At 39.2% G+C, this 13,247-nt stretch overlaps 1 protein-coding gene across 1 annotated transcript in view; it reads right to left on the bottom strand.

Moving 5' to 3' along the window:
* The window catches only part of LOC103384819 (copine-9), a 45,918-nt gene that overhangs the window by 19,444 nt on the left and 13,227 nt on the right, over positions 1–13,247 (bottom strand). The window contains exon 7 of the mRNA XM_025059097.1: positions 794–857. Within this exon, the coding sequence (XP_024914865.1) occupies positions 794–857 (64 nt within the window). The remainder of the gene's footprint in view (positions 1–793; positions 858–13,247) is intronic.

Genomic DNA, 13,247 nt, shown 5'->3' with positions numbered 1-13,247 from the left:
GCATTGCAATATTGAGTAATTGGAAGATATGATTTAATATTGATTGCATGGGAATTGCAAACCCGCAGTTCGGCACGTTATGAATATGTAAGGAATAATGAAGGATTTAATGAGGAGCTGTGTGCTTCAACGAAAAGACAGGAAGAAAGGAAGGAGGAAGGAACGACGGAAGGAACGAAGGTGGGTGGAAAGACACACTGACATCCAGACAGACAGTTAGATAGATGGATATTGTCAGGAGTAAAACCTCCTGAAGTAATGATGGTAAACACAGCAAAAATAAACCTGTTCACATAATGGCCTCGGGAATGCTTGTATGTTACACACACACACACACACAGACCGAGACAGAGTGAGAGAGAGAGAGAGAAAATTCTGTGAGTATCTGGCTGCCTCGTTGGTATTAATATATCATTGTGGCAGTGGAATAGAAAATTGGAGGCGAAGAATCACTTAGTTGATAGCAGGAAACCATCTTGACAGTTAATTTTTTATACATAGTCAGAAAAAGTAGGAAGAAACCAGGAAAAGAAAAACACCATCAGTGTTTATCAGAGCCGCCCACTGATAAAGGAGAATTTAAGGGCAGGGTCTTGATAGATTGATCCACCTTTACACCCACCAAACATTTCATATTATGATGTGTTTTTTTACAACGTGATTTCATTGCCTCTTTGTCTGCATGATGGCATGTAGACATGTTGGCATGATGGAGAGAGAACTTGATGAAAATGCTCGATAAAATAACGGAGTTCTTGTGTGTATGTGTGTGTGTGTGTGCGTTTGCACTGCCCCTGCAGTTACTTAGCTCCTCGGCAGTTAAGATAATGACTCCACACTTCTTCCCGGGAATCCCACTGAGACGGCGTGAAGCGAGAGTGACAGACAGACAGACAGAGGGAGTGATTGGGAAAAAGAAGTTAATTGTAGCACGACATAAATTATACAATTGTAAAGCAGATGTTATTCACAGTCTCAGCCAGGAGCCGTTATTGTAATTGGTATTTGCTCAGCATGGAGACCAAGTTAGGATAAAGAACTAAGTGTTCTTTATTCGAACTTGGTCTGTGGACTGTAGTTTATTGTTTACTAAATTAAAAGCTCACAATCATTATCACTTTCTTTTTCAAACGAGTCAGTGGAAATGTGTCAAGAAATTCCAAACACATTCTGTGTCATCAACATATATCCTTCAACATACAGAGTATATGTAGAGTACTGTTTGTGGCTCTACTAAGACTAAGTAAATATTATATTCTGCTCAAGACATAGGAGCAACTGTGACACTGCTAAACGTAAAATGTGTGTTGATAAGACACAATAATAACAAATGATCTATTAATTACATACAAATAACATTTCCGAAGTGGTGTGCCACAGGGATGTGTATTAGGACCCTGCTTGTATTTTGTTATGTACTGTAAAATCTCTGGTATAATATAAGGTGATGTTGAAAAAAAAAACATGATGGAAATGTAGCTTTTGCAGCATTGTGACATCACAGTAATATTCAAACCTATGTAATTATTAACAGTTATTAAAATATCAACAGTCTCTCACTTTGCAGCATCATGTTCAATACTACAAACCCTTCCATTGTCACAAAACCTGAATATGTCACATCAATCACAATCAGTCACTTCAGACAGTCATATCTTTGACTAACAGCTCCTTCTGAACTTGTTAGTATATAAAATTTAATTTAAACAAACACATTTCACTATTTATTTTATGACAATTTAGACAAAGCTGAGCCTCCTCTGCTGTCTCGGAGAAACTGTAACTGCAAATAAAGGAAAATCTGCCAGAAGAACATCACTGAGATCACAAAAGAACATAGTGAAGAAAAGGTGCTGCAGTTTAATAAACCCTACATGATGTCAAACTGTGGTCTACTTTTATTCTGGGTAAAATATAAAAAAACGGCTGGTTTTAATCAGATGACATCTAAAGTGGAAAAACAGCACTGGCAGAGAAGGCAGAGTGTGTCCTAATTTTACAGCTAATTTAAATTCTTTGGGTATAAAAGTAAAAATGAAACCTCTTTTACATAATTATTACTTCCAGACGCCTCTTATGATCTTATCCAGCTCCTTATCTTGTGTTTTTATCTGCCGCCGTATGCATCAGTGGAATCTAAATTTAACAGTATATTAACCAGGGGCCTGATACAATGTCAAAAAGCAGAGCCTCTGACCGCTGACCCTGAATATTTCAGCTGTGTCCTAGTTTAGTGGCTCGATTAAACAGAATGAATAATGGAGGCCCCCGTCATCTGACAACTGACACAGATTTATTCAGCTTTGATATCAAACACCGGGAGGACAGAGAGTGAGAAAAAAAAGTGACAACATTGTGACCAGAGTCAAGAAAATATTGATTCAAGCTCCCAGGAAAGTGACAGAGAGGGAAGAAAGAATGATGAAAACGAAGCAAAAACCAATGATGATACATCCACAGTTGTCTGTGACGTGTTTCCCAAAGTCGATGGATTCTCTTGCTCACGCTGTCCCGCCAGCTGCAGCAGCGGCAGCCAGCTTCAGGGACAAAATTATTTATGAATTTGTTTACACAGTGTGTCCAAGTGTGAAGCCGCCAGAAAGCCCACTGGAAACAACAACTGTCTGGACTTCAAAGTGAACGTCCACGCTTTGACTGCAGAATATTTATAACATGTTGTTTCTCTGTGAGCTAATACAAACTTTTGGAATTCCTTCTGTCTCTCTACAAAGGATGCATCAGAGGCGGTGGAGAGCTTTGTAGTCACGGTCTGCAATAAAACACAAGTGCATTCTGATGTTTCAGCAGCAGTGAGCTATTGAATATGCTGCCAACAGCTGTTAGTGAACGACATCCAGTATGGTCTCATGACAGACAGACCATGGTTAGTCCTGGGGTCAGAATCGTCATTTCTAAAGTTCAGAGCACCAACCGCTCCCCCCCCCCCCCCTCCCTTGCTGTCTCCAGGGCCAAATTCTCTGAGTCACTGGCTTAAGGTTCATTCTGGCTCCTCTCTCTGGATGCTGCATCAGAAGCTCTGATGATTGCAAGAGAGTAGAGTTTGAAGGTTCCTCCAAAATTTTGAGTAAAATAAATCCACCAAAAAAAAACAAAAAAAAAAAAAACAAACTCTAAGTGGCCTACATCTTGTATCTTACATGTGGCCGTCCAACTCAAAACCAAAACAAATATTTGTTCAAACTAAAGCCAAAACTAAAGGCCACATTTTATTATCAGGTGTAAGCCACTGAGATATGACCCACATGTTGGACACCAAATATAGCTAACTAAAAAGCTATAATCTATCTGTAAACACCAGGTATTTTGCAGAGCAGGGATTGAAGTGTTGATTTATAGGGAACAAATGCACTTCCCCAATTAGCAGCAGTGGCTGTGTTAATGATAGTATTAGCACCGTACACGCTCACACAATAGCCTCATGAAGATGAAGTCCAGGAATGTGCGCGCAAAGATTAAGTCATGATATATCTGTTGAAACACATTAACCTGGAAAGTCAGTTCACATTCCCTCACTCTCCTAATGAATATTTACTCCTCATTTTATATATTCTGCTATAAATTTTAAACTCCAGGCTAATGCGTTTCATTCCCTTAGAGAAACCGCCTCCTTCTGTGCGCTGACTCTAATGGCAGCATCTTCTGTGCCCGCTCTCTGCCATTGGCCACTGTCACATAAATTATACACTTCACGCCAGATAGGAAAAAAACATAATTATTATTGCATTGTTTTAAAATGAGGCAAAGTAAGATACATCTGCATTAGGGAGAGTGAGGCGGTTGAAGAAGCAAAAGAGCGAGCTGTAGACGTACAGATGGTGGATGAGTTTAAATACCTGGGGTCACTCATCTACAGCAATACACAGTGCAAACATAGAGTCAAACAGAGGGTGCAGACAGAGCAGAGTGTTGGGGCAAAATGTTAGCAACAACAACAGGAGCAGAGAAGGTTTCAAACACAGTTGGAGGACATTGTAATGTATTGATGAATGGTGTAGAGACACTAACTCTGGATGTGGCACAGGCAACGACAGAGCATTTCAACTGAAAGGCTCCAGGATTGACAAGATTATGAATTAGTATCCATAGTGGACAAATGATGTTGAGGATGGGGCTGCCAACCACCTTAGATGTGTCATGGGAAAAACAGGAAGACCCTGGAGTAGACCCAGGGGTGTTGAAGAGGAGGAGACTGTGATAATGTGTGCAACAGCACAAGAGGAAGAAGATAGGTCAAGATGGAGGCTGATATTTCACTGTGGTGGAGAGCAGAAGAAACTGAAGGTGGAGAAGGAAAAGCTGCTCTTCAAGAAACTTGACAAAACTGATGTTAATTTTATTAAATTATTTGTTGGAATGGATTAAAAAAGTGTATACATTTATACACACAATAAGGTGCTCTGTATGTACAATAACTCCACAGTCCATTCACTTATCCTCAATCCATCCATCGTTATTTACACACACTGTGGGGAAGAGTTATTGTTTCAAGAAGCAGCAGGAGCTTAAATTATCATCTCAACACCCAGTGTGTGTTTGTGGAGGCTTTAAAGTCCGGCTCATAGCTTCCATCTGACCAGCCTCACTAAGTGCAGGGCAGTAACTAAGTCTACAGCTGACAATCGGACTGACACAATCGCCAAACTGTTTGCCAGGAACAGTTGAGCGATAAACATTGTTGGGGACAAAGACCTTGAAAGTCACGACTCTAGGTGAGTTGTACAAACCACTGCCAAAATGCACAGTGAGGTTTGAATTATACTGCTGCACCGTTTTCTTGACAATTTTCCAAAATAATCTCGTCACAAATAAATACAGGTGTGAAATACAAACACACTTCCCACTGTTACTTGTCATTTTCTTGTAGAAATATACAAGAAAATAATCTGTTATATTAAAAATGTTGATTGTTCTTGATTAAACACGGATTAAACACGCGTAAAAACAATCACAACTAATCATGATCAATTGTGATAAATCCCCAGCTACTTTGTGATTAAATTGATTCATAAAATTTTAATAATTTGACAGCCCTTATTTGTTGGCTAAACTCCTCTAAAATCCATTTCTCTCGATTACCTTAATATCACATGTGTTATTCCTGTGCTACAGCATTTCCCCAAATGGCAGCTCACACGACGAAGCCAGGGGGGAAACATGACATTTTGTTGTAACTCAGCCACCATACTGTGCGTGTCACCATGAATATATTTTCTTGTTTAGGATGACGTGTTTCACACGCAAACTAAGGCATGCTTTTTTTCACAGAAACAAGGTAAGAAAAGAAAAGAAATGTATGTCAAGTAAATAACTTGAAATGAGACACTGTAATGCAACAAGACATATGGACAATACACACACAGGACAGGCTACTGCATACACATGACCAAATGCTGACAGATGAATACTTTTTCTCTGTAGTATTTCTGGTCCAGAAATAAAGTTTGTACAAGATTTTTGCATAACAAAGAACTTCATCCTACCATGTGTCGACAGGGGAACGACAGCCAATTCTAGCTGGTAAAACCAAAAGGCTTGGTACATTACAGGCAGATTGAATGTCCGTGGCACGGCCGTGTGTATGAACCATGAAACAACAACAACAAACCTTCTCCTGGCCCCTAATCAAACCAAGCCGATATTAAAAAAGAGAGGTAATGACCAAGTTCTGTTACATCAGACTGTACAGTGAAATGAGAAATAAATGTAAAATGAAATATTATAAAAGCTTACTCCTCCTGGAAACAAGAAACACAAAAAAAAATTGTGCCAAGTTTGTGCTAAATCACCGTGTTTTATTAGAATCAATAATGATCATAATCTGCTTTGTGTTGCTACAACAAGTGCTGTTTTTGGCAGATTGGAGGAGCATGTTGCTGGTCCAACACCGCCACGCTTTCATGTAATTTTGCCAAGTTGTTCGTAGCTGGCCAGGGTAAATCAAGCTCAAAGCTAAATTTAACTCAACTGGAGCTTTTAAAAATAAAATAAATAAATACATAAGAAAAGGTAAAAAAATGAGTTTTTGCCAATTGAAAGATGCCAAGGATTACCTCATGTGCTGTGAAATAGATTTCTATTTTTTTGCTGTGGAAATAGGACACAACAGCATTTCATCAATAACAAACCAACTCTTGCATTGACCTCAGCTGCAGCAGCAAAACCCAATGCTTTTTTTTCATTTTTGGCCAGATAAATTGTTATATCTCTTTTTCTCTATATATATATTTAAATAAATAAAAAACACACTAGAAACCAAGCCTTTTATCTTTGTTCTTGCATGAGTAGAGCAGGCCAGATAAAACCTGATCCAACACCCCGGCCAGATAGTGGCCTTGACAGGTAATCACACGTAACAAGTAAACAGAATAACGGAAAAAAAAAATAGAGAAACACAACATGTGTTTTACTGATTGTAACTGAGATTTACCACCAAGAACATGAGCAGTACAGGTGAGTATAATGGTATATTTTCAGTCTGGCATGTGGAACATAACTCTTGATTAGGTACTGGAATGCATTCATCTGATTACTGTTCATAATACAGCTGTATCAACATATCCCATTCCTTTAACAAGTTGCAGGTTATTTATTTCTTGTAAAAGTCAAACATTGATGTAATCAAATATACCATCCAGTAAAACTAAAGCTATTTGCCACTAACATTAAAAATGTGTCTAGTTACCGCCAAAGTCCAGAGCCTCATAACAGGTACCTCCAGAATAAAAACATGTTAAGTTTTGTGAATTAAAGCTTCATATAGATGGAATCATCCAGTAGCAGCAGGTAGTCCAGGTGACCATAAATGTCACTGGTTTTTGACAGTTATGAGCTAAGGTACAGCACAGATATGTCAGGCTGCTATATAACGTTTGGACTGTCGATCACAGAGGGATCACTGTTAGAATGTTCTCAAAATTACCATCCACATAGAAGGACACAACCTGGACCTCACCACTGGGACATACACAAACTTACAAGCTAAATCGCATCACAAACTATATCATATATATATGAAATTATCAGTAATTATTCTGATAATTATCGCACTCGGACATTCTGTTACAATAAGAGAAATTAAATAAAAGACTTGAAGACAGTGTTAATATGACCACTGAAACATAGAAATAATGTTAGTCTGCCACAGTGACGTTTTGGTGTAAAGGTGGCGACTGTTGTAAAAGCTCTGCTCACTTTCTGGCTGTGCTATTTTATCCTTATTTGTATTGATTTAATATGTAATGTGACTGTAGACAGTCCATTAGTCCGTTTGATGAGCCTCTGTTTAATATGAATTATTGGATTAATTATTAAAAAATACATTGGCTGTAAGCACTTTTCCTGCTCGGTGTTTTCACTTCACCCAATGTTCCACAAAGCTGTATGACCTACTGTATATAACACTGCCTTCTAGTGCAATGTTTATTTCTTGACACTCAGTGTAAAAAGTATCAGTGTCGGTACACATACTCATTTTGTACTTTCTACTTTTCCTAATTTCTGCTCAGTAACTGTCATCTTAATTTCTTTGTTGACATTTTTGGCCACATTTGTTGAACAATACCCAACATTAATGGTCCTTAAGTGGGACCGGTAGCCACAGGGGTCATTTCACTAACTGGTTCCAATTAGCCCCCACTGCCCTTTGACATTTACCACCCACAGCAGAAGTAAAGCTGAGACAGGGGTCATTTCATGTCACATAAACCCACATCACTCCGTTCTGCAGCATATCAATGTATCCATCTGCATTTGGCTGGAACGATAGTGTGTGGGCTTGTTATTATGGCTTCATTGCTTTCATCATCTACAAATAGCTTTTTTTCCTACACATAAATAAGTGATTTTATGCCAGGCCTTAACTTGCAGAAGGATTTGTCCATCATTGTGTCCTCTGAGGACATTAGCACCACCCACAAAAAAACAAACATGGGTTCCAGTTTAAGAATATCTCCATATACTGCATGTACGTCCGAGCTCCCTGTGTTTTTTGTGCTTCTTTTCTTTTCCTTTTACTTTTGAAAGGGTATATTTTGGATCATTGTGGTACTTTTACCGCCTCGGCTGGTTACTGGTTACCATAGCAACACAGGTAAGTAGAAAAGAAGTGCTTAGTTCACCGCACAGCATGAAGCCTGTTTCTAAAATTGTTGACCTATAAAAAAAAATGTACACCCACCATCATGAGCTCAAAAGATCCATATTGGTCCTGGTAACTCCCCAATGTTGTGTATATGTATGTATACCTTATACATACGCATTATTTTACCTTCAAAGGGCCTGCGCACTTGTAATTTACGGATATTGCCTTCGGCACAAGTTGAGTTACAAGGCTTATCTTTAATCACTATCTGTTCAATTAGTTATTTTTAGTTCAGTCCTTGCAGCAGATCTTTCTCTCTGTTCTCTTCTCCAAGAGTTGTCCAGCACTTTGGGAATACTTGGAATGTGTCTGAACTCGTTAAAGCAAACAAATATTTTATACACGCATTGCTATGTTTAATATGCAATCAAAGTACTGTATGTGCAGACAACTTTGTGGTCATGGTCAGGGGATGCCAGGAATTCTGGGTCCAATGGTAGTATATAAATAATTGACACCAATGAATGTGTCTACGTATGTTTTTTTTTTTTAATTTGTGACTAATCTAAATGATGATGTTAATATGAAAATGTCCAGAAAAAAAGCCTGTAATCATGTCTGACCTACAAACAACACTAGTGTTTTACTGCAGGATCCTGTTGATGTGCATCGCTTTTCTTTCCTGTTATTCCATTCATCTTCAATGCTGTGCTGGAATTGTGGGTAAGTATTTATTTAAAGAAAACTGGGCCACGTGTGGAATTTCTCACATTCGACTGCACTAGACTTCACATGCTCTGATTGGTTTTCTCTGTGTCTGTGGTCTGACCAGGTATTCATGCCTATGAGCAGCTCGGTCTCACCAGGAAAAATCATGGCAGCTCTCATTATAGCTTTACATAACATTGGAGGTAAGACATTTGTGAAATATTATTGTACATGACATAGGTTTTCAAACATTCTTCTGCTCCCCTAAAGTAAATCTGACTACTGTGTAGCCCCCTACATCTCCCCTCCCACCTCCAAATATCCAGAGCCATTGTTCTAAATCTCCACTGAATTATATTTAAAAAACTGTAATTCCTAGAGAAACTGCAATTCTCATTGAAAAAAGAAAATAAAAATTAGGGTAGTCAGTCAATTGATTTTTTAAATCAGATTAATCACAGGGTAGCTAGTGATTAATCATGATTTATAACTATCACAATTTATCCTCTTAAATGTGACAAAAAATGCCCTGTGTATTGGTGGAACACAAAGATAACAGCAGGTAGATGAACGGGACTTCCTCCAGTTTCTATTTGTTACCAATTCAAAATGGACTTTTTCTATGGAAGTGAGATTTTTGCTCAAGAAGTTTGAATAAAAATGAACTGAAGTGGCTTATTGTTCTCTGTTTCAATGCACAGTAAATGACTGGGCATAAACACTGCTCTCTTCTCCTCCTCTCCTCTCCACTTATCTTCCCTTCCTACATCGCCTCCTCCTTCTTCCATCTCCTACTGTCTTCTCTCCTCTTATGCTCTTTCTACGCAGTTCATCTCTTCTTCTCTTATCTCATCGTCTCTCCTTCTCTTGTATCTCCACTCCTCTCTTCCCCTGCCCTCTAATCACCTCTGAATTTCACTGGTCTGTGAAGTTGTCTGTCACCTATCACACTCCTTCTTCTCCTTTTCTATTTCCCTTTCACCTCCCATTCTATCTTCATCCTCCTGTTTCTCTCCCCCACCCCGTGGGCCTTCTCTGTTTGATCTATGGGAGGCTGCAGACAGCTGTCTGTTCCCTGCAGGCAGTCATCACAGACACTGACCATATAGAATAAATACTGATTTCATTCTGTCAGGGTTCGTTTCGTTTTCATCTACTTCTCCAAAATGCTTCTCTTTTGGGTTCTTTATACTTTTCCTTTTTCCCACTAAATCTTTTAAGCTGTCAAAAGCAAACCACTCTGCTAGGTGGAGAGGTAAAGTGAGGATGCGGGTAGAGGTGGAGGAGTGGTGGAGTTAAGTGTCTTCATGACAAAACCGTGGACATGAGGCGTGCGGAGGAATCATTAGGGAGTAGTGTGGCAACGACACATCTCTGCTGTACTGTCTGGTTCACATCACTTTATATCGGCTGTTCTTTTTCTTTGAAGCTCCTTTTTTTTAAGGCAGGCTGAGGCCACTGGGTATTTCTGCCTCAAGCATTTCATGATATTTGAATTTTAAAAATAGGTGATTGTAGGGTTCATGGGAAATCTTTGAAAACCACGGCATTTCTTAATGCAAGTAAACCTTTATTGGTAGAATAAATCAATATCTGGGATTAACTGTGCCTCAGGTGAGCATTTGAATGTGATGGCACAGCTACAGATGATAAACTCTCTGAGAATCATTACCCGCCTCAATCTGCTGTCTCACTCTGAGACAGTTGGTCTGCAGTGACCCTAATTTTACTGTTGGGGTCACAACATCACAACAGCTCATCAAATTTACCTCAGCTTGAAAGTTCAGTAATATTTAGTAGAGTAGAATTTAGTGATGCATTTTTTGTCATCTGCATAACAGATGGAAACAAAGTCTCAAATAAATGCTCACAGTGAAGCAAAAGAAAACAAAAACAATAAAAAAAAACTAACCTGTATAGCTCTTTGTACTGTTCCTGTTGTAAGACCTGAGCAGACAGGCACAGTGTGCATCTCTGCTAAGAACTTTATGTTACGTTGCAACAATGAATGACATTTTGAGCTCATATAGAGGACTTAGTTCTACTGCTTGACATAAAAACCGTCTCCTTGGCAGTTTTACCTACAGTAGACATGGTGGATGTCATTGTCGCATTCAAATTCTCACTGACAGTACTAACCACTAACACCAGAGCTTTATGTTACAGTCAGTGAGCATCCACTCATCCCTCTTCCTATGACTTCAATCAGCACAATCCTACCTGTTCCTCTAACCTGCCTATTTTCTAGTCCTGCCCATCCTAATGCACCTAATGAATATCTCCGCACCTTCATCTCACTCCTCCAGCTCAGCTTCATGTCTTTTAGACAGAGCTACATACATCATTGCAGGTATCACTGTTGTCTCTTTCTGTCACACGTCCCCTCTGACACTCATCTCCATTCACCCCGTCCTCACAGTTGACACCTGGTATTTAAACCCCTTCCCCTGTCACTTTCTACCGTTCCGCTACATCAACGTTCATTTGGACAAATTCTAACTGCTTTCCCACAACCCTGCATTAAACTGATAGATAGTTCCGGCAGTTGAAGAATCCACATCAGCGTCTTTGTCAGCTCCACTTCCCTCCATTAATCAGAGAATGATTTATTCTTTAAGTCCTTCAGACAGGGCTCTTATTGTATGTTACCCTTTCCTTCCAGTCACTTTTCTCACTTGTCCCCTCAAGGTGAGTTTCAATAACGGATATCGCGGAGAGATTATAAATCACAAATAACCTTTGGCAAGTTTCAGTGAGTACGAGGAATCGTGGCTGCAAAGTATGATTTAAAAAATGCTGTTTTTCAAAGTAATAATGTATCTTTGATTTCAACCGAGCTTTGAATTGTTGAATATTCCCTGTGTGTTTCAATGCACTGGCAACACGTTCACTTACATCTTTAAACAATGCCAACCTGCTCTGTTGCTTTCACAGCACTGTGGCATTTTGGCTGCGAGAGAAGCAGAGGTGGCTGTTTGTGCACGATAAGTTTTGTGAACCCCTGTTATTGGCAGGGGACGGCTGTAAAACAAAACTAGCCAAAATGCTAAATAGCACCATGAGCGGGACAGCATTTAGTCAGTAACTGTGTCTCACAGACTTTTGACAGACACAGGTGTTTTAATTATGCTGGGATGTGCTCAAAGCCAACTCTGTTGCTGTTCGTCGAGCTTAACCTCCGTGAGCGATGCTAAAGGTGCTTTTGTGAAGTTTAAATATAACCATAAACCTGTCACAGCCAGTGTAGGTAACTGTGGGGGAGGTTGGAGCCAAACGTAATAGAAGGTGTAAATAATTTCAGTAAGGAAAAAGTGAACTTGTCAAAGTTAAATGCTTGTTTAAAAAAAAAAAAAAAGTTGCAATAAGAAGTCATTTCCTAATACCAGGCTAATGGTTTGCCACAAGATATTACAAGGTGACTCAGCCATGGGCACAGCCTGGTGACAGTATCAGTCACCAGAGCCCAACACTGTGGAATGGAGGTTTGAAACCCCGTGGACTTGTTATGTGATTTCTTCTGATTAAATTACTGCAGGCAAATGAAATCAAATAAATTATCGACTGTTGTGTCTCACTGCTATGCTCTGCTGTCGCTGGAAAAAATGATGGGGTAAGACTGACTGAAATGGCTGGCAGTAATGGAGAGAATACATTTGAGTCACTTTCCAAGGTAAAAATGCTTTAAAAAAATGTTATAATTTAATAAATATCTCATTTAGAATTGTGGGGGGGTTTATACAGTATTCTGGGCTTTAAGGGGTTAATGACAAACATTTTTGCATTTTATTGCTTTCAGACCCGACTTAAAGTCTAATTACATCCGAGTGGTATTTGCTCTGCTAGTATTTTCTTAGAGGCAAAATGTTGAAAAAATCCACTACATAGCTTTGAAATACAAAGCTAAAAAAAGTTTTGGAACCAAGGCCTAACTAGGACCAAAAATCTTGGACTGTAACTGATTTTCTACAACAAATGTCTGAGAAAGTTAAAAAATGCCACCATCAGATTAAAACTGACTGACAGATCAACTTTGGTGTGAATGTGTACAATGAGATCTGAATACATACGGAAAGACAGTCCTTTACACTAAAACGTTGGGGTTTTCAACACCCCGTATGGGATTCCCGTGGAATCACAGCCACATTATAACACTAACAACCCCATGATTTATTTAATCCTTATGGTCCCAGTCGTACAACATGAAAAAGTACATCAAACCCATGTGACAGTAGGAAATAGGTCATGGATTCTCACGGCTCCTATAGCTCCTCTCTCGCTCATTCATAGACGTGCACCAGCTCCATGTGGGGTTTGCATCTATGTTTGAATCTAGATCACTAGGCCATAGTAGAAAATAAAAAAAACAAGAAGGTCACTTACTGGCTACGGATGTTTTATTTAAAAGTCTTCTTCCTCCCACCTGATGTAAACAAATCTT

Source organism: Cynoglossus semilaevis, chromosome 10 (assembly GCF_000523025.1).
Source record: "Cynoglossus semilaevis isolate Cse_v1.0 chromosome 10, Cse_v1.0, whole genome shotgun sequence".
Taxonomy (NCBI): domain Eukaryota; kingdom Metazoa; phylum Chordata; class Actinopteri; order Pleuronectiformes; family Cynoglossidae; genus Cynoglossus; species Cynoglossus semilaevis.
This window is presented reverse-complemented; position numbering and strand designations above follow the sequence as displayed.